Source organism: Lissotriton vulgaris, chromosome 5 (assembly GCF_964263255.1).
Source record: "Lissotriton vulgaris chromosome 5, aLisVul1.2, whole genome shotgun sequence".
In the NCBI taxonomy this organism is placed as follows: Eukaryota; Metazoa; Chordata; class Amphibia; order Caudata; family Salamandridae; genus Lissotriton; species Lissotriton vulgaris.
Window position 1 is genome coordinate 1,864,071,603 of NC_141693.1, and position 27,700 is coordinate 1,864,099,302.

The 27,700-nt window shown below is 47.9% G+C and overlaps 1 protein-coding gene across 1 annotated transcript in view; it reads right to left on the bottom strand.

Annotated features, from left to right (window-relative positions):
- Positions 1-27,700, bottom strand: part of PGAP3 (post-GPI attachment to proteins phospholipase 3) — a 57,285-nt gene that overhangs the window by 22,806 nt on the left and 6,779 nt on the right. The window contains exons 2-5 of the mRNA XM_086924357.1: positions 20,042-20,139; positions 17,992-18,144; positions 16,028-16,090; positions 13,011-13,072 (exon numbers count right to left, since the gene is read on the bottom strand). Of these exons, the coding sequence (XP_086780483.1) occupies positions 13,011-13,072; positions 16,028-16,090; positions 17,992-18,144; positions 20,042-20,139 (376 nt within the window). The remainder of the gene's footprint in view (positions 1-13,010; positions 13,073-16,027; positions 16,091-17,991; positions 18,145-20,041; positions 20,140-27,700) is intronic.

Below are 27,700 nucleotides of genomic sequence, written 5' to 3' on the forward strand. Positions count from 1 at the left end.
TACCTCTGCCCCAGCGCTTTCAGCGATTATGGCTCGGATTGAGCCTGATTTGGGGACTTGTTGTTTGGTTTTTACAAGGGGAGGGGGGAGGGGACGCAGGGAATTCGGTCACACCAGGTTGGGGTTGGTTGGCTGTGGGAGGCGGGGGGATTTGGGAGTTTTGGTACGGGGTATGTTTGGGGGGGGGGGTTTCAGCGTGCTCCGAAGTGTTACATCCCAAAGGGGTGCTTGGCAGTTGCTGCGTACGACGGATGACTGTAGCTATGGTTGAATTGTCGCTATCCAGGACGGGAGCCTTTTTGGGCTCCGGGGGCGGTGTGCAGTGGTCCAGGTTGCGAAGTATCACAATGGTGCTGCACATGATACATTGCCACACTGTAAATGGTTGACCCAACACATGGAGATTTAATGAGTGACACTGAGACCTTTAAGGCTCTAACATGGAACGTGAGGGGGCTGAATGATTATCGTAAACTCCGCAAGGTACTGCACTACCTCCAGAGACATCACATGGACCTGGCCCTGCTACAAGAAACGCACCTACCCAACACCAGTAAGATGCTTGCACACAGGGGTGTCCAGGGTAACTCCACGTATGCGGGCTTCACCTCACATGCTAGGGGTGTTCTCACATGGGTCAACCCTAAATCCAAATTGTCCCTCACACTATTGAGAGCGGATCCGAAGGAAGGTTTGTGCTAAGCAAATGCACGGGCAAGGGGCAGAATCTACTGGTCATGAACGTGTATGGCCCGAATTACGATTCCCCCGACTTTTACATGGCAGTTGCAGGACACTGTACTGAGTGGTCCTCAGATAGGATGCTGTGGGGGGGGAGATTTTAACTTCACTTTTAGCCCGGAGCTGGATAGATCGGCGGGCCCACCCAGGCGCCCGGCAGCAGCGGCGCAGCAAATCCAAGCTGAGATGGTGAGACTGGGGCTGGTGGATGTCTGGAGGGAGAGACACCGGGATAGGGGGGGGTATACACACTACTCTACGTATCATAACATTCACACCAGAATAGACTATTGGTTGTCCACACTCCCACTCCTGGCGACAGTGAAGGGCTGTAGGGTGCTCCCCCGCACACTATCGGACCACTCCCCTATATTGTTGGTGCTTAACACCCCCAGGCAGAGGATACCCCCGTTCACGTGGCGCTTTCCACCATATTCACTACTGGATGAGACGTTTAGGGCCGAACTAGGAGAAGAAATAGATATGTTCTTCGCTACTAATCTTGACACAGTGGACAGCTTTGGGACGGTGTGGGAGACATTTAAAGTCTACATCAGGGGGGTGGCCATGGCTAAACATTCCAGTGTCCTGAAGGCCATTAGACACAGACTGACATACCTTGAGGGGCAAATAGCAGAGTGTGAAAGGCAACGTCTAGTGGGCCAGACCCCCACAGGGGATGGGACCCTGCAGGAGCTCCTGAAAGAGTTCCAAGAGGAGGCAGACAGGGAGGTCCGGCACCTAGGCAAGTATGCGACTGCACGCAAATATGGTGAGGGAGAACGGCCTGGCTCACTTCTTGCCAGGATAATGAAGGGCACCAGGCGAAGGCAGGTAGTCACAGAATTGCAAATCGGCTAGGGGAGCTGTGCTAACAGCGGAGGAGGACATTCTAGCTGAATTCAAGGGATTTTACGCGGAGCTCTACACTAACAAGATTTCCGGGGTGGAGGATCAAATTGACAACTACCTAAGCTATATCAAGATGCCGTTCCTCGAGAACTGGCAAAGAGACTTCTTGATGTCCCCCATACTTCGGGAGGAGATATCAGACGCGCTGGATGGCATGAGGTCTGAGAGTGCCCCCGGGGCGGACGGATTAACCGTGACCTTCTACAAGGCGTACAAAGACAAGCAATTGCCGTACCTCTCCACCCTATTTGACGAAATCTGTGAGGAAGGCGCCATGCCGCCCTCTATGAGAGAGGCAATTATTTTAACGATATTGAAGCCGGGCAAACCGCATGACCTTCCAGGCTCATACCGCCCCCTGTCACTTCTCAACGTGGATGCCAAGCTCTACGCTAAGGTGCTGGCTGCCAGGCTGGCACTTGTGGCCCCTGAGTTGGTGGCCCCGGAGCAAGCGGGTTTTATCCCAGCTCGTAATCTCACTTACAACATACGCACTGTGATGGGAACCATGCAGCACACCAGGCAGGACGCCAAAGCCATCGCAGTCTTCCTGGACATGGAGAAGGCATTCGACTCCGTAGAGTGGACATTCATGCGCAGGGTTCTTAAGAAGTTGGGCCTGGGTGACCTCTTCCTCCAACTCTTGGGCGCGCTTTATTATAAACCCACTGCGCGAGTTCGACTGGGCGACGCAATCTCGGTACCGTTTGTCATCAGCAGAGGCACGAGACAGGGATGCCCCCTCTCGCCGCTACTATACGCTCTGGTGGCGGAACCTCTGGCCTGCGCGATTCGCGAGTACCACTCTTATGAAGCTATTAATTACGCCACCTACAAGATTGGGATATCCACATACGCAGACGACACCTTGCTATATGTCAGAGACCCGGTAAATAATCTCTCATCGATTTTGAGGGAAGTTGTCCGTTTTGGAGCGCTCTCGGGGCTGAAAGTCAACTGGCCCAAGTCAGTGGCGTTTCCCCTGACCCCTGTCACCGAACCCTTCGAGATGGAATACCCACTCCAATGGTCCACAGAACCGATACGGTATCTGGGCATAATGCTCCACACGGATCCCGAAATTATGCTTAGGGAAAACTACGGAGCTGCCTATAACAAACTGGCAGACGATGTTGAACTCTGGATTAAGCTCCCACTGTCACTGATGGGACGCATTGCCATGATGAAAATGGTGGTCCTTCCGAGATTTCTGTTTCTCTTTAATAACATTCCGATTGTCCTCTCTAGAGCCTTCTTCACAACCATTGACAAACTTCTCATACGACTGGCCTGGGCTGGAAAACAGCCTAGAGTGCAGTGGAAGGTCCTTAAGCTGCCATACGAGCAGGGGGGTCTGGCTGCGCCCGATATGGAGCGCTATTATAGAATTGCGCAGGCCTCCCACCTCCACACTTGGATACATGGTAATCAGGACATCCCACATGTGATTCTGGAGAGGCTGTTCGCAGACCCGACCCCGCTCACAGCGACTATCTGTGGTCCTAGGGACCGTAGAGTAGGAACCCTAGACTCCCTCCTGTCTACTAACCATGCCTGGCACTCCATACTACAGAGGCAAGATAAAGAGCTGATGTACGCACCCACTATGCCGGTGCACTGGGCGCTATGGCTCCCCACTTTGGCGGAACCAGGAGTCTGCAGGGCCCTCCGCGAACTGGGCGCCCACACTCTGGGAGACCTGTTCGAACATGGGAAGGTAAAGACATGGGACCAGCTGACTCGCGGGAGGTAGCGTCCCTCGTTACTTCAGCGCTTACAGTACCATAGAGTTCGAAGCACACTTCTTGAACTGCTAGGCCCCGACATGGAGGAACCCCCCGGAATACCGGAACTGGCATATGTTATAGCCACCGAGACACCGCAAAAGCTAATCTCTAAGCTCTATAAGATAGGACACGAACACACGGCACTACAATACACAAGGGCGCGTTTGGCCTGGCAGACCGACTTGGACGCCCAGATAGACGACAGTATGTGGGCATACTGCTGTGCAGCCTCCAGACGGATCTCGCTGAACAGACGACACAGTTTGGTCCATTTTAAGTATTTACAGCGAGTGTATCACACGCCGGAGAGGCTGCACAGGTACGGTCTCCGCGACACGCCACGCTGTGAGAGATGCCAAGCCCCGGTTGCGGATTTCCTGCATTTAGCATGGATGTGCCGGGGTTACAGAGATTCTGGTGCAAGGTGTTCGCTGAAATGAGCGTTATCGTGGAAATGGAATTGGCTATGGACCCAGCCTTTGCCCTGCTAGGCTTTGCGAGAAAGGTACCCGTGCCTGTGAGAAAAATGGTAAGCATGGGCATGCTACTCGCCAAACGAATTGTTGCGATGTGTTGGATGAGGGGCCCATTGCCGACGATGAAACGGTGGTCCAACGACATGATGTTCTGTAATACACAAGCGGAGCTCTACAGTGAGCTGCTCCCACCCCGAAGTCGACCCAAGCACTTCTGGGGGCTATACCAGACCTACTTAACTTCTAGGGAGGTAGATGACGACCTTGCAGCGGGGGAGGGGGAGGAACAGGGGTGCGTCCCGCACTTGGATTCTGGGTGAGACAGCCAGGGTAGTCCCTACACAGCCGCGCGACTTAGACCTGTGGGGGTTACAACATCCCTGGGAGTGAGGAAATAGGAGGCGTCCCCTGGAGCTATCGGATGTAACACGCAACACAAGCCACAGTGCGACAATAGTTTACACACTACCACACACGAGGAGCAGCGGCTGGGGAATTTTCGGGGGGGGATGGGGTTCTTGGGGTGGGGGGTAGGACGGGAGAAAATGTTAAAAATGTACTGATTTGTTCATGAATGCACGGAGCAAAGCACATCTATCAATGGTATCAACTTGCTGGAGAGGTCCCGACTCTAGATGGACATATGCTTGATGCGATGTTTGGTTTTCTCGTTCTAAATATGATGCACTGATAAGATACTTTGGACTAACGCCGGCCCGAGAAGGGATGTAGGCATATGGCTATGTGCGCTTTGTAATTTGCTACTTTGGGAAACATAAATTAAAAAAAAAAAATGGCTACACAACAGTGGATCCCAAGTGTTGTTATCCACTGTTTCTGTGTCATGGCAGTGAGTTATTACAACGAGAAACTGAAAAACAAAAGAGGCTCTCTATGGGAGCCATACATAACACAATTCGCATTCACATACATAAAAAAAAAGGAGAAATTGTTTTTTAAAATAACAACGTATTAGGCTTTTGTTGTATTTAGCTATTCAAATAACTGTAAACAAATTAAAATACTTTTCTTGTCACTTCAACACACTAAAGTGACCGGAAGGTGACCTGCTAGCCTGTTACAAAACTACTATATAATTAACTAAATACATTTATTGTGGAAGTGAAAGTTATCTCTGCTTAGAGAGCGTTCCTTAACCAATCGCTGACCAGCTAAATAGTACTGATTGTGCCATTTAACGGTGTCCAAACAAATTTGTGTTGAATTTAAGTTAATTGTTAAAAGAGCAGAATATTAAACATTAGATAAAACACTGAAGATAGCTCCATGTAAGGCCTCTCTCAATTCCCCTGTGAGGCTCATTACAGGCTCCAAATGTTATCATCATATCTCGCCTGAGTTAAAAGCTCTTAATTGGCTCCTGTATGAAGCAACAATTCAACTAAAAATTGCTTGCATGGCCCACAAAGCTCTACACTTCAACACCCCGTTATACCTTTCTTAAAGCCTGAGCTCTATGGAGGCTCCAGATCCTTTAGGGGCTCCAGCACCTTACTACTTAAACGTCAGAAATTCCATATAAAGTAAACTTACAATCAAGCATTCTCAGGTATTGCACCTAGAATTTGCAGCTCCCTGACCACCTGAAACAAGACAGAATAATTTCACAGCTTCCTTCAACAAGCATTTACAATGCAATGGTCTCGGCATTATTAAAGGTAGAGCTATTGGCATTGCTCATGACATTTTTTTTCATTTTTTTAAACATAAATAAATGGTATTGTCATTAACAATGGCAAAAGGTGAGCATGAGAGAGTAGTAGAGAGTATTCGCGGACACAGAGCCACACACAGAGAAAGCCACACACACACACACACACACACACACAGAGCCACACACACACTCACAGAGCCACACACACACACACACACAGAGCCACTCACAGCTCCACACACACACACAGAGCCCCACACACACAGAGCCCCAAACGCACACACAGAGCCCCACACACACACACAGAGCCCCAAACGCACACACAGAGCCCCACACACACACACAGAGCCTCACACACACACACAGAGCCCCAAACGCACACACAGAGCCCCAAACGCACACACAGAGCCCCACACACACAGAGCCGCACACACACACAGAGCCACCCACCCAGAGCCACCCACCCAGAGCCCCCCACACAGAGCCCCCCACACAGAGCCCCCCACACAGAGCCCCCCACACAGAGCCCCCCACACAGAGCCCCCCACACAGAGCCCCCCACACAGAGCCCCCCACACAGAGCCCCCCACACACACAGAGTCACACAGAGCCACACACACAGTCACACACACACACAGTGACACACACAGAGCCCCACACACACACACAGAGCCCCACATACACACACAGAGCCCCACACACACACACAGAGCCCCCCACACACACAGCCCCACACACACACACAGCCCCACACTCACACAGCCCCACACACACGCACAGAGGCCCACACACGCACAGAGCCCCACACGCACAGGGCACCCCACGCACAGAGCCCCACACGCACACACAGAGCCCCACACGCACACACAGAGCCCCACACGCACACACAGAGCCCCACACACACACACAGAGCCCCCCCACACACACACACAGAGCCCCACAAAAACACAGAGCCCCACACACACACACAGAGCCCCACACACAGAGACACACGCACAGAGACACACACACGCACAGAGCCACCCACACGCACAGAGCCCCACACGCACAGAGCCCCACACGCACACAGAGCCCCACACGCACACAGAGCCCCACATGCACACAGAGCCCCACACGCACACAGAGCCCCACACGCACACAGAGCCCCACACGCACACACACAGAGAGCCACCCACACAGAGTCACCCACACAGAGCCCCACACGCACACACAGAGCCCCACACGCACACACAGAGCCCCACACGCACACACAGAGCCCCACACGCACACAGAGAGCCACACACACACACAGAGAGCCACCCACACACACAGAGCCACACACACACACAGAGCCACACACACACACAGAGCCACACACGCACAGAGCCACACACGCACAGAGCCACACACGCACAGAGCCACACACGCACAGAGCCACACACGCACAGAGCCACACACGCACAGAGCCCCACACGCACAGAGCCCCACACACACAGAGCCCCACACACACAGAGCCCCACACACACAGAGCCCCACACACACAGAGCCCCACACACACAGAGCCCCACACACACAGAGCCCCACACACACACAGAGCCCCACACACACACAGAGCCCCACACACACACAGAGCCCCACACACACAGAGCCCCACACACACAGAGCCCCACACACACACAGAGCCCCCCACATATAGAGCCACACACACAGAGCCACACACACACACAGAGCCACACACACACACAGAGCCACACACACACACAGAGCCACACACACACACAGAGCCACACACACACACAGAGCCACACACACACACAGAGCCACACACACACACAGAGCCACACACACAGAGCCACACACACACACAGAGCCACACACACACAGAGCCACACAGAGTGACACACACAAACACAGAGTGACACGCACAAAGTGTCACACACAGTGCCACATACATACAGATCCCCACACACATACAGATCCCCACACACATACAGAGCCCCCACCCACACACACATACAGAGCCCCCACCCACACACACACACACACAGAGCCCCCCCCCACACACACAGAACCACACACAAACACACACAGAGTCACACACAGGGCAAGAAAAAAGAGGGAGTAGAGGGCAAGAAAAACAAGCGACCAGAGGGCAAGAAAAACGAGAGAGCAGACGGCAAGAAAAACGAGGTAACAGAGGGCAAGAAAAACGAGGTAACAGAGGGCAAGAAAAACAAGTGAAAAGAGGGCAAGAAAAACGAGAGAGCAGAGGGCAAGAAAAACGAGGTAACAAAGGGCAAGAAAAAACGTGAGAGCAGAGGGCAAGAAAAACGATGTAACAGAGGGCAAGAAAAACGAGAGCAGTGGGCAAGAAAAACGAGTGAACAGAGGGCAAGAATTTTTTTTATTTATGTGTTGGTTTTGAAAACAGATACATTTACAATGTCAATAGCTTAATCTCTCGCAAATGCGAGACCTATTGCATTTGCACCCACACACACACACACAGAACCCCCACACACACACCGAGCCCCCACACACACACAGCGAGCCCCCCACACACACAGCCCCACACACACAGCCCCACACACACACACAGTCCCACACACACACACACGCAGCCCCACACACACACACAGCCCCACACACACAGAGCCACACACACACAGAGCCCCCCACACACACAGAGCCCCACACACACACACACAGAGCCCCCCACACACACACACAGAGCCCCACACACACACACAGAGCCCCACCACACACAGAGCCCCCCCCCACACACACAGAGCCACACACACACACACCCAGAGCCCCCCCCACACACACAGAGCCCCCCACACACACACACAGAGCCCCCCACACACACACAGAGCCCCACACACACACACAATGAGGAACAGGGGGGGGGTCAGAAAACCGAGCGGAACGAGGAACAGGGGCGTGGGGGGGTCAGAAAAGCCAGCGGAACGAGGAACAGGGGGGTGGGGGGTCAGAAAAGCGAGCACAACGAGGGGGGACAGGAAAGCGAGCTAATTTAAGAAACTGCAGTTGTAATTTCACATGTGAAGAAGGATAATGAAATGTCACGCAAGACTAAATGGTTTTCCTCGGTATCGAAAATGTGGACTTTTTAACAAGGCCTTCTTTCTGCTAAGGCTGCATGACACGAACTGAATGGTCTCTAGAAAAGGGCCCCACCAATCACCATTAGGTGAGCCTGTAATAACCATCAACTATTGGGGTATTATAGAAAACTGTGATCTTCCGTTTCTCTGCTCAGGAATGGATTCATCAAGCAAATAAACCAATCAATCAATCAATCATAGCATTTGTACAGCGCACTACTCACCCCGAGGGTCTCAAGGCGCTTGGGGGAAGGGGTCTGCTATTGCTCGAACAGCCAGGTCTTGAGTTGTCTCCTGAAGGCGAGATGGTCCTGGGTCAGCCGGAGGTGGGTGGGGAGGGAGTTCCATGTCTTGGCCGCCAGGTAGGAGAAGGATCTTCCTCCGGCGGTGGCTCTTCGGATGCGTGGTACGGCAGCGAGGGCGAGACTTGTCGAGCGTAGCTGGCGGGTGGGCGTGTAGAAGGTCAGGCGGTCGTTGAGGTACTTGGGGCCCAGGTCGTGGAAGGACTTGTGTGCGTGGGTGAGGAGTCTGAACGTGATTCTCTTGCTGACGGGGAGCCAGTGCAGGTCCCTCAGGTGGCCGGAGATGTGGCTGCGACGGGGGATGTCCAGGATGAGTCGGGCAGAGGCGTTGTGGATGCGTTGGAGTCTTTTCTGTAGCTTGGCTGTGGTTCCGGCGTAGAGGGTACTTCTGGTTTCGGTCGAGATCCATCGGAAGATCTTGCGGAGCATGCGTAGATTGTTGAAGCACGATGAGGAGACGGCGTTGACTTGTCTGGTCATCGAGAGAGAGTAGTCCAGGATGAAGCCCAGGTTGCGTGCGTGGTCTGTTGGCTTGGGAGTGATGCCCAGGACGGGGGGCCACTAGGAGTCGTCCCAGGCGGAGGGCGATGGTCCCAGGATGAGGACTTCCGTCTTGTCTGAGTTCAGTTTCAGGCGGCTGTTCTTCATCCACTCGGCGACGTCTTTCATCCCTTCGTGTAGGCTAGTTCTGGCGGTGTCTCTGGTGAGGGAGAGGATCAGTTGGGTGTCGTCGGCATAGGAGATGATGTTGAGGTTGTGTTGGCGTGCGATGGCTGCAAGGGGTCTCATGTAGACGTTGAAGAGGGTGGGGCTGAGTGATGATCCTTGCGGTATGCGGCAGATGACTTCGGTGGCGTCGGATCGAAACGGGGAGAGGCGGACTCTGTGTTCTTCCAGCAAGGAACTAGATGATCCATTCCAGTGCCTTCTCTTGGACACCTGTGTTGCTGAGGCGTTGGACTAGGGTGCGGTGGCAGACAGTGTCGAACGCTGCGGAGAGGTCCAGGAGGATGAGGGCCGCTGTTTCCTCATTGTCGAGCAGGGTTCTGATGTCGTCGGTGGCTGCGATGAGGGCGGTCTCGGTGCTGTGGTTGGCTCGGAAACTGGACTGCGAGGGATCAAGGGATCCGTTCGTCTCGAGGAAGGCGGCAAGCTGTCTGTTGACAGTCTTCTCGATGACTTTGGCAGGAAAAGGGAGGAGCGAGATGGGGCGAAAGTTCTTGAGGTCGGTGGGGTCCGCTATTGGTTTCTTCAGTAGGCCGCTGAGCTCGGCGTGCTTCCAGCTCTCCGGGAAGGTGGCGGTGTTGAAGGAGATGTTGATGATGTCCCGGAGTTGGGGTGCAATGATGGAGTCGGCCTTGTTGAAGACGTGGTGGGGGCAGGGGTCGGTTGGAGATCCGGAGTGGATGGTTGTCCAAATAATGACGTCCAAATAAATCCCAAGAGCTCAAATATTGTTTTTACAAATTGTATGTTTAATGTTGCACCAATAATTGAGGGAAAACGGAAACGATGGTAGAACATTGATCTCTAAATTGGCTGGAATGTCAAAACTACAAATTGTGGCATGTTATTCCCAAATCATGGTATTATGGCAAAAAATCCAACATTCTCTAAATGACCCATTAGTGGCGCGATGCTCGTTTATTTCTAATGGAAGAACAAAGCTCCATTGTAGATTAATTCCCAAGAATGCATTCCTTCACGCTGCTGGGGTTGCTTCCACTGATGCTGTAAACGCATTCTTTTAATTCTCTTGTGGTATTTTTTTCCTGTTGCTCGACACCACTCGGTGCTTAATAAAAGATCTGCGATATTACTGAGTACCTCGGCCCGTAGTTACTGACACAGGAGGCATCGATACCGGAGGGTCAGTGGGGGTGGGGGAATATCAGGGCATATAAATGGTATCCTCTGGGTCCCCTGAGAAAACAGGAACTACGCAGAGGAATGCCTAATTTGCGACTCAGTTTTCCGTGGTATTTCACCTTATGCTCCGCCTACTCTCAAGAGGAAGAGTGCCCCCTGAGTGAAACACCGCAGGGCAGTGGAGTTACCATGGATTACATAATCTCGATACAGGATTAAAGGGGACCTTAGAATGAGGCCCTAATCCCTGAAATATGGGTTGCACACCGTTTCAGAGAGAGGAAGGGGTGAAGAGGTTAAGCATCGAGGCACACATGTGAAGACAGCTGCCTTCTGGGAAGGATGAATACGAGCTTGCTGCTCTGCAGAGCAGGGTCCACGCGCCTCAGCAAGACACTGTATCTTCCCAAGGGCCCCTCTGACGCGCAATGTGCCCTGCTGCAGCAACTCAAGGCCTTACTGGTGCATGGCTTTGTATGGATTTATTTATTTATTTATTTTTGATATTTATAAAGCGCAGCGTATACCCTAGGGCGTCTTGGCGCTCACATTGTAGTTTCCTTTGCAGACTTGCACCTAGAACCCGTTTATTTACAGTGCCGGGGGTAAGAAAGTGCAATGAAAAAAAGGACAGTGTGGGCTCTTCAATTCGGTACCAGTGGGACACACTGGTACCCAGAGCGCACGGAGCCGCTCTCACCTGTCCACAGCGTGTGATCCTCGGCAGAGGCCCGCTTCGAGCTGCGGCTCCTGGAGTGGGTGTTCCCCATCCCGCGGGGCTGCAGTGGGAGCAGCTCCTCCTCGTCATCGCCGTAGGCTGGTTGCTAGGGGGCGGCGTGCAGGCATCCCACCACCGGTTCGGCCCGCAGGCAGTGCACGCATGCGATCATTGTGAGGGCGAGGAAGACCCCTCACAGACCCCGGGGACTGGTGAGCAGCGAGGGGAGTGGCCGAGCCATCCCCCTCAGGGCCAGAGGCTTCCGAGGGCTGGGCAGAAGAGGAGAGGCACGGGCCGAGAGCGCTGCAAGTTACCGCAGCCTGTGCACGCAAGGCAGCTCAGACTGCTAACGTGACTGCTGCAGCGTGTGTAAAGATCTACAGCTCAAAAGTACTAGCCTCGGGAAAATAAATCTGGGGTTGCTGGTCCTACTTGCAGATCCGTGTGTAGCCTGGAAGCTACCAGTGCCAATCCGTGCAGGACAACTTAGACGGTTCATGCGCCTACTGGAAAGAAAAAAAGAAAGAAAGAGTTTGCTCACGCTGACACAAAGTTCGTGTCCTCGAGAGGCAGCAAGCCCCATCCTTTTCAGACTGGGGGGCGTGTTTTTTAGGTTTGAGCGACTGAAGACGTTACAGATAGAAAGAACCTAAAAAACACGCCCCCGAATCCGAAAAAGACAGGGCTTAAACGGAGTGACGCCGCTCTCCTCCAATGGCTGGCCAGCATTTACGAGGCCAGCCAATGGAGAAGAGGGGCGGGTTCAAGCCTCCTAACTAAGAAACATTGAACCTCGGAGCTCTACCCACACTGCTACGCAGTGCGACGCAGTCCTCGACCTAAAAAGGAAGGTAAACAGATTCTGATAAAGAAATTCCTGGGCTAGTCCTGAGGTCTCGCTATCTCACTCTTGTCTCGAGTGAATGTGCCAGGAAAGATATTTGCTTTGCCCCTGTACCGTCGTTTCCTAAGAAAGTTAAAAGAGTTCTGTTGAAGAAATCTCTATTTAGACCTTCAGTCTTACCCTAGGATTTTCTTTCTTACTCTTGCCTTTATTGAAATGTTTAACTGTTGTGACCAAGGTTGGCCTTTGCTGGGCTGGTCTGTGCTAATGTCGTTATTTCTTGTACCCTAGTAACTACCCATCTTTAAGGTGCTCTGATGCTCCCTGTGGTCTTGTCCGTGCTATATATAAAATAAATACACTGAAAAGTGCAGATCCAAATGTCGTTAAAAATGAGGGCTGTATCATCTCAGGTATCCAAATAGTGCTTGCTCTCTAGAAAAGCTCTCTACGAATAAGCTTTGGAAGCAGAGCTACATGGACACTCAAGCGGCAATACATAAGAACTCATCCTTCGCGCAAGGAGGCACGTTTATCAGGGTGAGCTCTTGTGCCTCTTCTGGTTATGCTGGGCCTTACCTCATGCTGCAAAGGTAGATGGAGTGCAGAATGACAGCCGATGCGCAGAAGTAATCCATTTTCTGTAAGAAGAGGTGATCAGTAAAACATTACAGTGGAAAATATCCATAGACACCCATGCCTCAGGCTCACAAAACAACCCCATAAGCCTAAATTCAGTCAGTACTCACAAATGCTCTTGAGCCACATGAAATACAACCCCAGATTCATCTGGCACTGCCTGTAACTCATCAATAACTAGGACTCATGTTTTGTTTTTTAAATTTTTATACATATTTATCAATTCCATTTACTGGTATTTATAAATATTTATTTTTGGGTAATTGAAAAAATGTTTACTCGTACCTACCATACGTTCAAATGTGTTTACTTGATAAATGATTATTCACACTCCGTTTCTCCAGTTTTTAGTGAGCCAAATGGCCTTATAAAGTAACATAAGACAACCCTAAAATTACTAGCATTGTAACAGAAGTACATATGACCATCTGCAGCTATTTAAAATTCAAAAGGAAATCCTATGGTTTTTTTTTATTTATCATTCCCTCTACTGGCAATCAACTCCAATACGAATCAGGCAGTTGGGACTGATGGCATGGAGAGAGTCTCAAAATATAACGTACTATGTTTTTTCCATTATTAAAATTAACACAATCAGTGAAACCAATTGTTTTTTGTCATTATTTGCGTATAAACATCGGTAAAAAAAAAAGGGAAGTCGGTAGTTTAATGAATAGGATAGGAGGAGGCCAGTTCAGAGCCGCCAAGCCTCAGCCCACATGTAAGGTTCAGTCTGCTGTGCCATCACAGCCCCCTGATACTACTCAGTTAGCCGCTTACCGATGGCAGGGCCACAAGGAGGGTCCACTGCCTCTTGGTCAAACATCAACAACAAGCATATCAAAGCCTTTGCAGGCCAGAAGACATTAGTCAGCAGGGGCGGCTCCTCCACTATGGCGGAGGAGTGTCGCCCCACTGCTTTCTCGCAGTGTAAGAAGCAAAAATATAAAATGGTAATAACTTTTAGTTATTACTATTTTATGTTTTTTTGCAGGTGGGCGGGGCTGCTCTGCTCTCCGAGCAGGGCAGGGGAGGAGAGGTGTGCCCACTCCTGAGTGTGCAAAGACTGTTTGGTTGGCCCCCTCAGGCCGCCCAAAACAGCCAGGTGCACTTTTCCCTTCACCATGTAGGCTGCATGGAGAACATGCCACCACTCTAGCCCCTGGCTAAGCGCCATGTTGAGAAGTGGAGAAATGTGGCTCAAGTGGTTGGAGCGGCAGACCCTGATGCAGAGGTCTGGCCCGGACCAGGGTTCAATTCCCCGCCTCGGCGGGTCTTGGGCTCAAATTTCCCCGGACCTGACAATTCTCGCCTCGGTGCCTATTCCAATCATGGAGTCCCACTCTGTAACTCTGGGCAATAGCTTGCTTAATCTCCACAACGGCCCCTCGCAGCGGGATGCCTGGCTTTCACCTTGGGGATGCCCAGTAATGGGTTATCTCGCAGGGGAATACCAGGACGGGTTCCCTAAGCAAGCGCTGGGACGCTTTCGGGCAGCCATGCGCTCTACAAATCAAATTTAATTTCAAATCAAATTTCATTTCATTCATTCCATTTCATTTCATTTCATGTTACGGCGCTCCAGACCCATTACAACACTGCTTGCAGCGTTGTGATTGGTTGGCTGGTCTCAAAGTCAGAACTACAATCAGCACAGGTAAAGGCAATAAGTCTAGGCAATGAAACCTATTGGCTGTGCAAATCTTTTTGCTTCATGAAAGATGGAGGAAGGAATGGGCTAGTCTGTGGCAGCCATCTTTAAACTGGATTGTGAAAGGTAAAATAAAATGCATTCAAAAGGTGCCTACTGCACCTACAGTGGATCTACGTCTGCCAACTATGAAAGCATTTGATTTTTACAAGTATTTTACCAATCTTGTTCAAAGATGGCTGTTCGGATTAATTAAAAACTACTCACTGAAAGTCGCCTGCTGCTCATGGAGGTAGCCATCTAGAAATGGTCAAAAGATGTGAATACTGCCGCCTGCACTGGTGAGGTGGATGACCAGAAATTCATATGGCTGGGGTCATGGGCAAGGGGATGATGGGAGGACAAAGAGAAGGGTTTCTATTTTATAAATATGATGGAGTGAAAAATAAATAGAGGGAGAAGGGAAAGCAGGTAGACAGAGGGGAAAAATAGTCCCTTACATGCAATGCAATGTCTGGCATCAGCAGTGGAAGGATACCTCAATCAATCAAGATACTGAGACCAAAATGCTCCAGGGTGGGACAAACACGAAACTGGAAGAAAGTAATGCAATCAGAGGCAAGGAAGTGAGATAGATAACATAAACATCCAATTGTGAGCAAGGAGCGTGTCCTGAAGCCTACTTTATGTATATCTAATGTATTTAAAAAAAACAGGTCTTGTCGATGTCTGAAGCAGAGACTTAAAAAACAGGGATTTCTCTAGGACAGTAAGTCAGAACGTGATGAACGAGCAGCAGGTTAGAGGAAGGTGGTAATATTCTAAAGATACCCAAGAAAGAGGCAGGGGTCAAAGAGCCGCCAGATGCAGAAGTAAAGCCTACAATCAGCTGCTGGGACAAGGAGGGTATGTAGATGGAGTGAAAGCCAGCCACAGGGAGATGCGGACTAGTTCTCATAGTACATGCAGCACTGAAACGCTGGCAGAGGAGGTGCTGAAGAGACCAAATGCATGTACCTGGGCATGGTAAGACACAGACGTGTCAGGTGGAGGGAGTAGATGAGACAGCCCAGAATCCCAAAGACCCTGATACAGGGAGGAGAGCTGATTACATACAAGAGTTTTACTACCTGCCCTTAAGACGAGGGAGAGCAAAAACCTGACACATTCATACAAAATTACTCGTGCTTGATTCTTAATGTCAAAAGCACTCCTGTTTCACAGAGGACTCTCTCCGTTGAACAGACATTCCCCTGTACGGTATAAGTTGCACACCACCAGCAGCACTCTTTTTAACTTAACGCACCTCGGTCAACGCAGTATCCCTGGTGTGGAACACAGTACTCCAGAACCAGGCGTTTAAAGAGATCTAGGACAGAGAGCAGAAAAACCAGTCAGTACACCTTCAGTAGGAATGCTACAGTAACTAGGGCAACCAGAACACTCATAACATGCACTCGACCTATATCTCAGTAAGCCGAGTGCATGTTTTGAGTATTCTGACAATAACACCATTTATACCACCTCTGCGATCTGTCAGCATTTCTATGCAGTGATTCTGCTAAACCAGTTCAATACAAAAGCAAAAATGAGCCTCTGGTAGGACAGCCATCTTGCAACCTATTCTGCTTTTCCATTGTGCTGCCAAGTAATCTTTATGATATATACAAAATGCACAATATTTGTTGGTTTTATTGATAATCAAAAATCACAGTCCATATGCTGCAGCTACAATATGCGCCATAATATCTAGAAAAAGTTATATTTAAACTAATATACAGGGTCTCCAAAATATGTGTATTTTCTTAGGTGATCGCACAGTGAAAAAGTGACACTGAAATCAAATGTATAATCAATTGACATAACATTTTTAAAAATCACAATACGAAGGGTTTCTGCAAGTTTCAAAATAAGTAAGGCTAGATTCACTAAGCACTCGTCACAAAATACAGGTCACAATTTTCGACCAGTATTTTTGTGACCAGTGCAGTATTTTGCAAACTGAACTATGGGCAAATATGTTAATTCAGAAATTACTGAATCATAGTTGGTCGAACTCCGACCTACCTTATGAATATTAATAAGGCAGGCTGCAAATTGAAACCCACTGTGATTCGCGTCCAGCACAGGGATGGTGGCTAGCAGGCTACCATGTCTGTAACTGTATTAAAATAAACAAAAGTTTTTTTTAAAAACTTGTACAGCCTACTTGTCTTCAATTTTCTTTAAAAAAGAAAAGGGGGGGGGTCCTACACAATCATTTTTAAAGAGCTCTTTAAAAACATTTATGCCAACATTTACAGAAGAGGAGGGAACCCTGAGGGACCCCTTCCTGTTTGCAAAATAGTTTACCCCTACTACCTTTGAGTGGGCAGTAAAATATGAATTGCTTGCGACCGGATTTTAGCCACAAACCATTAATACATCCCATTTCGAAATGCTTTTTGGAAGAGACTCGCTAAATATGTTCTTCAAAATTTCAATTTGGTTTTCAGTCACAAACCCAAATTGCGATTCGTTAATGTTGTATTTGGTACATTACAAAAAAGGGCATTTTGTGGTCACAGATGGATAGATTTTGTGAATCAGACCCTTTATGTCCACAAAAAGACTTAATACATCTGGCCTAAAGTCACATACTCGAATGCTGAAGAAAACAGTTAATTTGTTTTAGGGGATTCCTCCAGATATCGAGTATCTGACTGTGTATTTTGAAACTTGCAAAGCCTTCCCAACCCGAAAGTCCAGTATACTGTATTTCGTGATGCTGTACTTTATCAGCCCAATCTGCATTTTTTTTTAACTGCAGATGAACTACCCAACTTGTAGCGCTTTCACAATATCAAATAATAAAGGTTAAAACCACTTGGACAATGGATGCAGTACTGGTTTTATTTAAGCCTACCACTTCAGTTATAAACTCTCTCTTGTGACGAAGAACCCGAGCAGCCTGGATGGGGATGTATAAAATTACAACTTACAAAATGCTGAATTTTTCCTTGTACTAGAAAAACAAACCTTGCTCCGAGTTGGAACATAGTATGTGATGATTAAAAAAGGGAGCAAATGTAAACCATGACCTCACATCTTCGTATAGTCACCAAGGCATTTTTGTTTTGACCAGATGACACAATGTGCTTAAACTTGAGAGGACATTATCTAGATGTATTTTGATCTGCCTGAAAAATATAGGAGAAGTTGCATTTGTAATACCTGCCATGAAGAGGAGCTTCAAATAAATCACATATGTCCAGGCCTTGCACTGCTTACCACAGCGAAGGCCACACAGGTGTGGTACATGGGAGATGCAGGGGGGACTAAGGTCCGGTAGCGATTCAGCATCACAAAGTTGGCAAGTCCATTAAGGAAGGAGGCAAATGCAGAGGCTGGCTCTTGGAAAAACAGGAACCGGTAGAACGGCCACTAGGAAGGAAGGAAGGAACAAGGAAAAACAGATCACTAGGGACAACATAAGTCTCTGGAATATCCAGCGGTAGCAACCTAGCCAGAAACAGCAACGTTTACAAGAAACCAGCTGCACCTAGGCAGAAACACCAACACTCAATGTAATACCAACCTGCGTCCCAACACCTTTGGGAGGAACGTCTTAGGCCTCATACAGCAATCCAGTGGAAAACTATCTGACTAACCATCCGAGATGTTGGCATTACAATACCTCTATCCCGAGACACCTTTGAAACATTTAGCATTATATATTTCAAAGGATCAGAACCATGCATTGGAATTGGTGTGGCAAGCATCTCTTACCCATGCTTGAACCAGTAACTTTGTCTTGGGTGACATAAGAATTTCTTATTCATTATAATTATCTAGTTCTCTCAAGGGTCCATGAGTAGCCTGGGCCCAGTGCCTCCTTCTACTACGGTTGACCCATTTAGCACTGCTCTTTGACTTTATTTCCATTTCTCAGCGAGGGGCACAGAAGGGACACTGTGTGATGGGGAGACAGAATGGAAGCTCAAAGAGTGGCCAAAGCCCAAGCCACCTGCCCACAACTCACTGGGTGCCCCTTGTGAACCAGTGTCCTTTCACTCTTGTATCTCAGCAAAAGCTAAACACAGACTGTTCCTTCCACATTACAGCAGTTCCACTGTGCGCCTCATCACTTGTGGTAACTGATGCATGAATGTCTGCTCTTTCAAAAAATATTCTACTGCACCAGGGTGCCATCCTATGCCACAGACCCAAACCAATGCCGTATTGTGAGGACACTGGCAATAGTGTCTGCACAACATCTTTGTTGTAGCGTGAGCGCTCACCAGAGATGTCTTTGATATGCCAACAGTGTCTGTGCGCCCTCTTTGCGGAAACGTAAGCACTTACTAGATGATCCCTTTAATATGGCATGTGTCTGCGCACCTTCTTTGCGGAAGCATGAGTGCTTACAAGAGGATGACTTTGCTATACATTCGAGCCTCACCCTCTCAAGCAAATAAGAAGTGTGGAGGGGGTGGGGGTGTAAAAAACACAACAGACCACGTGCTTTCTAAACTGAGGCACTAGCACCGCACAAGTAAAAGCTGATGGTGACTCTCCCCTTCTAGTTATACATCTGGGGTTACACCTCTGACCTACTGTGAGAGGGTTTCTCTTTCTGTGACCCTCAGAGGTTGGGGTGTAAACTAAACAACTTCCTTTTAACAAACAAAAAATAAAATCTGTTGATTAAGGTTTTACCAAACAGGCCAAAACAATACACAAACAACTCAGCTCAGACTGTCACATTACAAAACCATAGTATAATTCCATCATAACAGATCAACCCAATCTCACATCACATCTTTCACTGTATAGTTAGCAATACCTCAGCCCACTAGGAACTTCCCTTCTCTAATAAACTTCTACCGCCTTTCGAGGTAGCCTGCTATTTTGGGGGGATGGAGAGCTAGGACCCTAATTAACATTAGACTCCATACTGCAAGATCCTCCAGAAACCTAAACAGCTTTCTAAACTAGATTAATTGCTGAAACGTTTATTCCTTGAGAGAGCTAAAGCTCGTACATGAGTAGCAAGAAGATCCAGTAAATATTCCATGCCTGGCTAGCAGCTCTTCACTGTGTATGAGCCTCATGAAGCTGTCGAGTCTGAAATAGGGAATTCTCTCCCACTCCTTTAGAAATGAAAAAAGCCTAGAATTGTTAGTGCTTCAAATAAACTCATCAAGTATCATCCTCAGGTCGAGCTCAGTTTGCCCATTCACTCCTTAGACAAGGCCATGGGCCATCAAACATTTGGGGACCTTCTCCAGCTCAAAGACAGCCGACGACCCTCTGATAAAACACTTCAGAACCCACTCACCTTGCCGTGGAACTGAGGCACTTTGTAGCCTTCCCTGATGTACAGCCCAACGATGTACCACATGCAGTCGTACTTGCAATCATCATGGCAGCTCCAGCCTGACAGGAGAAAGAGAGACAGTGGCTCAGCAGAGAGGATGGCAAGGCCTTCTCTGGCTCCAGTAATTCGTGCTGCTCACAACAGCTCAGGAGAGACCTCCATGCAGGCTTTCATCTTTAGGGAGAGTGGTTTAATGCGAATATTGCCTTGAAGTTAACAACGTCTCTGAACGAGATCGACTTTATGGACAGGTGCGATGAGGATCATAGTTGCATAAAGGGAGAGGAAAGTGTATGACTGAAGACGAAACGATAAAAAAGAGAGAAAAGCATGTGATGGAAAGTGTTTGAGAATCAGAGGAAGAGAGAGTGACGGAGTGTCAGACAGTGTGAAGAACATAGGAGAAAGAGATGGGGGGGGGGGACAAAGTGCTTATTGGAATAGAGGTAGGCAAGCTAGCAAATTCATAAGGAGAGACAAACTGGCTGACTGGCTTGATCCTAAGAATCAAAATACGAGCCAGGCCATCAATAGAAGGGCCATGTACGGAGGAAACAGTCTATTTCTTTAATACCTGCAATACTAGTACTTAAAGTTAGATTAGTTCATGGTAAATTAAAATTAATAATAGTATAGCAAGACATTATGCACCAACTCCTACTTAATGCCTCCGCTGAGCAACACACAACAAAAAAACAGAAATACAGAAAATTAGAATCTTATCTCCACTTATCTACTAAGTTCATCCTCAGACATATAAGCACATTTGGATTGGTGAAGACGTTTGGAAAGGTTTAAAATTGAAACACAAAACGCTCTGTTTCTGCAAGATGCTGCTCGTTGCCAAGAGACAACTGAGGCTGTGATGTGCACCATTTAACTGTCAAAATGTTCCTCTTAAGCCAAACACAAGCAACATTTTTATTTTTGTATAGGTTTACTATCTGATGTAAAGCACTTTTAACTCTCCTGAATTTGTTAAAGACAGTGAAGCACTGCGGTTCAAACTGATACAATTCAATGTCCTCAATCAAGGAAACCAGGGTTTCCGCCCAAGTCTCCCTGTCAGACGGTCTGCAATTTATGCACTGAACAATATGTACTCCAGTTTTACCCAAAAACATTATGTGTTTAACAATCTTTCAAAAGTGACATTATTACTCTGTTCCTTGCAAAATAAACATCAAAATATTTCACGTTACAAGTAATGCAAACTGACTTTAATTCAACATCAAAGAGGAAAATGCATAAAAGACCTCACATTTTTTAACATAAAAAGTAATTCAGCAAATGTCAGACTAAAAATAAGCCTGCTTTCTATAACACAAGCAAAACAACAAGAACATATTTTTTTCTTTCAAATCTTAGTTTAGATGACATACACTTATCATTTAATCTTTCCGTTTTTATACTATGGAAATAAACCATTACAAAATAGGCCCGTGGTTCCGCAGCAGAAGCCACGCGCAATAAATGGCTGGCAGACAGGCAGGGCGTGAATGGCGTTCTGGCACATGAGAGAAACAGTCAGTGAATGGGTGGAAGTGGAAGAGACACAGGGAGAGAGGATACATGACCTTCTGGTGATGAACAGGGGACCACGTGGAGGAGGGGTGTCTGTATGCACGGACCATGGGGACGGACAATTGTCAGAGAGACTAGTGGCTTCATGCCCAGCCGGGACAAAGAGAGGATAACTCAAAACGGAATCTGTACAATAGGGATGTGTACATACAATACTTCTCACGCCACGCAGAATCATGAGTATTAGTGTCTCCAGCCACATAAACCACACATTGACAAAAGGAAATGTTGATATATATATATTTTTTTTAATCAATAGTGCCTTATTTGACTCTTTTGGCAAAATACAACTTTTTACCAGCCCGGGCTAATCTCGAGCCACTCTGTAGGAGTTAAGAATACAGACCAAAACTGTGAGCCATTTTCTCTGGGTACATGATCAGTCAGTGGTTTATGGCCTCACTACCCATCACTTTGGTAAATATGCTGGTTCTGTCCACAGATTATTATTATTATTATTATGTTTCTTATATAGCGCCTGAATCGACCCCCGAAGGGGTATCTCCGCGCTTGCCTTGGGAACCCGTCCTGGCTTTTCCCTGTGAGATAGCACCTACAGGGCATCCCCAAGGTGAAAGCCAGGCATCCCGCCGCGGGGGGGCCGTTGTGGAGATTAAGCAAGCTTAATGCCCAGAGTTGCAGAGTGTGAACCCATGATTAGGTCAGGCACCGAAGCGAGAATTATCGAGTCCATGGACATTTGAGCTCAAGACCCTGCCGCGTCGGGAATTGAACCCTGGTCCCGGGTCTGACCTCTGCTTCAGGGTCTGCCTGCTCTAACCAGTGAGCCACACTTCAGATTGAGGAAGCTGCTCCTTGATTTACCACCACAATACCTTCAGAACCCGGATCACATAACCGAGGTGATAGGTCTGTTCAGCCGTGCACCTTGACAGCATTTTGAGGCCAGTTCAGATTATTTTATATACTTTTCCATAGATGCTGCGCAGAACAGCGCTCAGACTTATGAAAGTGTTCCTTCAAACTTGTACTAAGCATTTGCTGTCAAATTGCTTATTTACCTGCGTGTTCTTCATGAATATATTCCACTCAACTGACATTTTACAGACTATTTTATAAGACCACATTGACGTGGATGGGTGTTTCTCTAGTGCCATGGATTTGCTGAGAAGTCCTATGAAATACTCGTCATGAAGTCCCTTGATTTGGAGCCATTCTATGGCAGCTGGAGAGAATCTCTTTACTCCTAAATAAAATTCTACAGAATTAGTTAACTTGGGACGGTCAGAGTACTTAAGAAAAAGCGCTTAATTCTGTGAGGAGTTTCCATTGCCGCTTAATTTTTATTCTGTGTAGTAATCACACCAGGCTGGTTGAGATGTTTTAGGAATATTTATTGTACATCAATAGTACAGCAGTAATACAGCCTCACCAGGAGCAGCCAGCATGGTGCTCAGCCTTTATCCAACTGTGGTTTTCATACACCAACATTCCATGTTACATCATCCTTACAGGGTTCCACTGGTGGAGCAGTGGATGACATGAACAGCACTACAGCTAAGATACAACATTCTGTCACACTAAATCTGCACTGAAATTCTAGCACGTTGCGTAAAATATTGAAATAGAAGGTTAAATTGAAACGAAGAGGATTTGTCTCTTCGAATCCTACTAAATAGATTCTCACACTGTGGCACAGGCCACCCTTCTTTAGTCTAAAATTGAACTCAGCCATGTATTCCGACATTCCAGGCGCAAGGAATTAAAGAAACATATGTTCTTACTATTCTTTTCCTCGAGAACGCTTTTCCTTTTCGTTCAAACCTGTGAGGCCCATTACCTTCATAATGCGGGGTGGTGTGGTTGGGACTTGCGGAGAACAGCTGAGCAGCAAACAGATTAGGCTGGGGAGGTTCAACAGACTGAGCGCTTAGAGTCAGTTCCGCAATTAAAAATACAATTTTACAAAACAGATTAAAATTAACTGGCGGCACTCAGTGTGAGCGATCCTTCTTTACTTAAGGAGTTCACAGCAGCAAAAGGTAGTGGGTTAATTCCAGCACAGATGTACAATCACAAAAGCCAATGCATTAACTAGATAAACCATAGTAGCCATTGGCAGAAAGGAGGATGTCCAAAGCCCCTTTATATATGTGTGTACCTGATGTATTGGGTGGTGTATGAGCGAACGAGCTCTTTGCATACTGATAAAGCTGTTTAGGCGAGCCCTAAACCAGGACAAAAAGAAATAAAAGGGTACCAATAAAATGAGAATATGAAAAACTGAACAAAATGCCCACCAGCTCAAACACTTAACAGGGTCCATTTTCAAGCACATGTGCAAATTCTGGTCCTCAAGTGGTAATACAGCCAGTGCCTGAAGTGGACTGACCCACTGCTTTCATGGTTAGATGAATATGAATGACCCTCGACAAGACAAATGGCTGAAGACGACTGACACATAAACCTTTAATGTGTGTATCATCCAAATAGCCTTTTTTTCCACCACAAGCGCCGGGCAGAGCACGAAATCTGTTAGGCCAGAAGTACTTTAATACACTTACATTTATTGCACAGCTACATTTCCTAGTATTGTAAGAAAAATGAGAAAAAGGTAACGAAACACTGTACACAGAGTGGATCAGAATAATGCCTTATATCAAAACAGTGATCCGTTACATTCTCATTAACACATTGCATACTGGGTCTTCACTGTATAACTAATAAAGGAAAAACAAAAATATCAGGTGGATATATATATATATATATATATATATATATCCAAAAAGGCAGCTCCTAAGGCGGAAAGCCGGGAGTATTGCTCGTTTTTTAAAGATTCAATCTGTTACAAAATTGCTTTTTTACCAGTGTGTCACTCTGCCCTGAGCACTCCCCCCTGACTTTGAGTCGCCGTTCACGATGCGCAGCCGATCTGAACACTGCTGCGGGTGTAACCAATCTCTTCCCGCCAATTACGAGGACAATGAGGCCACGCCCCTTCCCTTACAAAACATGTGTCTGGGCCGGACGCGCAGCGGGCGCGCCGCCAGCACGCCGAAGGCGCGCCAAAGGTAAGCCCGTCAGCTCCGTCCGCGACTAGCCGGGACTAGGGGCTATACCCACTGCTGGTTTTATTCGAAACTTGTTCACGCCCATCCGCTACTCCCGCAGTGAGTTGCTAGCCTTTCATAATGATAAAAAGGGTATAAAAACAAATCTATGTACCCAAACGGGGCCAGGATTATCCTATGGACCAATCTCCTGCCTCGCTTGTCGCTGGTCCAGCATGGGTCAAACCCCATCAGGAAACCACATAACCCATGAAAAAAATCACCTGACTCTGAACGGTCTATATTTTAACGCTAGATCCTTACCTAGACATGCCCTGGACATTTGGGATCTACTCATATCTAAGACCCCAAACCTGGTTTTCATTACCGAAACCTGGCTATCCGAGACCAATGCTCCAAACTTAGCAAACGCCCTCCCCTCTAACTACAAAATCATTACGCAAGACAGACCTGGTAAAAGAGGAGGGGGGGTTGCTGTGATATTCAGGGAACATTTAACATGCTTTGTGGAACTAACAACTGCCCACATCGAACATCAGACCTTACCTTTTAAAGTACTCTACGAGGGTCTCACCATCCTAGCTGGTGCAGTTATATACAACCACCCTGGACAACAAGCCAGTCTTGGCGCCAAATTATTGAATCAACTTCTGCCACTTTGTCTAAAACACAAAAATTATGTAATTATTGGCGATTTTAACATTCACTATGAGAAAATGGATGCCCCGGGTACCTCCCAGCTGGAATATGACATGGGAATTCTCAATCTCAAGCAGTGGGTAGTGAGCCCCACTCATACAGCTGGCCATACACTAGCCCTACTTTTTACCAACATCGAATCCACCAACATAAGAGGTCCACCCCCTATCCTGGTCGGACCACTCCCTTATATCCTTCTCACTTGACCTTCCCGGTAAACCTCTGAAATCCAAGGTAGCCCCTCACATCTCCAAACGAGCTAGGAGGCTAATCAATGAATCCAATTTTGAGAAACATTTTCAAGAGGCTAATGTCAAACTATCGGAGGACTCCTCGGTCTGTAATGACGTCGCCCTACTAGATGCCTGGAATATTGCAAACACTAAATAAACTAGCCCCGATGCGGGAATCCAGAAAAAAATCTATAACAGAGAAATGGTATACCCCCCCCATCTAAAAAATCTTAAAAAGGAATGCTAAAAAACTGAACATCTATGGAGACAGTCCAAAGACAGTGAAGCGAGACTAAACTATGTCCATAAACGGAAGCAGTATGTTCTTGCCATCAAAAATGCCAAGAAGGATTACCTTACTCAGCGCATTCAAGAAAGCAGCAAATCAGCGAAAGAACTGTTTAGAATAGTGAAGGAGCTTAGCAAACCATCCAGCACCTCACAAACACTCACTCCCTCGACTGAGGCTTGTGAGCGTATCAGCACCTTCATTTCTGAAAAGATCAAGAAAATATACTCTACCTTCACCCCCCAACATACCCACATCAACTCAGACAACCCATCCAAGACTGCGATGCTACCAGAAGTACCCACAGCTCCACCAGACTCAGGAAATGTACCCCGCTTAACCAGTTTCGAACCACTCTCTGCAGATGAGGTCCTAGCAGTTCTGAATACAGTCAAATATGGATCCCCCTCGGACCCCTGTCCCCACTTCGTGTTCTCAAAAATTGCGCCTACGCTCTGTCCCCTGATCACTCAACTTTTTAACAAATCGTTAATCACTGCCACCTTCCCTGATGCTTGGAAGCACGCCTCTGTGACCCCCCTTCTGAAGAAAGCGGCATCTGACATTCTCAATCCAGAGAACTACAGACCTATCTCCCAGCTCCCTTACCTCTCTAAAGCTCTGGAGAAATTGGTCAATGTACAGCTGACTAGGTACCTAGAAAGTAACTCCCTTCTGGATCCCTCTCAGACTGGTTTTAGAGCCAATAACAGCACCGAGGCAACGTTGCTGGCAGTGTCGGACAGTATCAGATCCTCCACCGATCAAGGTGGAGCGGTGGCGCTGATACTGCTTGACCTGTCAGCGGCGTTTGACACGGTATCCCACAACTGTCTGCTGAACATACTTTGGAGCAAGGGAGTCCAATTCACGGCATTGAACTGGCTACACTCTTTCCTGAGCAACTGCACCCAGGCAGTACATATGGGTTAGTTCCACTCAAGGCCCAACCCCATCGGCTGCGGGGTCCCCCAGGGCGCCTCACTGAGCCCCACTCTTTTCAATATCTATATTTCATCTCTTGCTGACATTGGAAGGAAGTGGGGCATTGGCATCTGCTCCTATGCGGATGATACGCAGCTGATGGTGGCCATGGACGAAGGGCCCGATGTAACCAAATCCAAGCTACATGACTGCCTTTCCGAAATGGCCCAATGGATGCATGATCACTGCCTAAAGTTGAATGCAGGTAAATCGGAGATTCTTCCGTTCGGTGGTGCCAAGCGTGTGTGGGATGCCACATGGTGGCCACCTTCACTGGGATTGGCCCCCACTCCAAAACAACATGCCAGGAACCTGGGAATCATCATGGACGATGCCTTGTCCATGAAGGATCACGTCCGATCCCTTTGTGGCAAGGGCTTTGCCATACTAAAACTTCTCGCCAGGATATTTCCCTGGATACCCCTGGATTACAGACGCTCAGTCACACAGTCCCTATTGGTCAGTCGCCTGGACTATGGCAATGCCCTGTTTGTAGGGATGAACGAACATTTTTTCTCCCGCTTACAGGTTTTGCAAAATCTGGCGGTCAAACTCATCTGCAACAAAGGTAAACAAGACTCGGCATCAGAATGCTTAAAGAAACTTCACTGGCTCCCAATGCGTCAGAGGGCTGCCTTCAAATTGCTTAGCCATGCCCATAGGGCTTTACATAAGACTGGCCCCACAATTCTCCAATGGAAGATCGAATTTTATGTGCCCAATAGGAACCTACGCTCATGTCAATCAGCTTTGGCTAAAACCAAACGCATCTACAAAGTCAGAACAGGCGGCCGCTCCT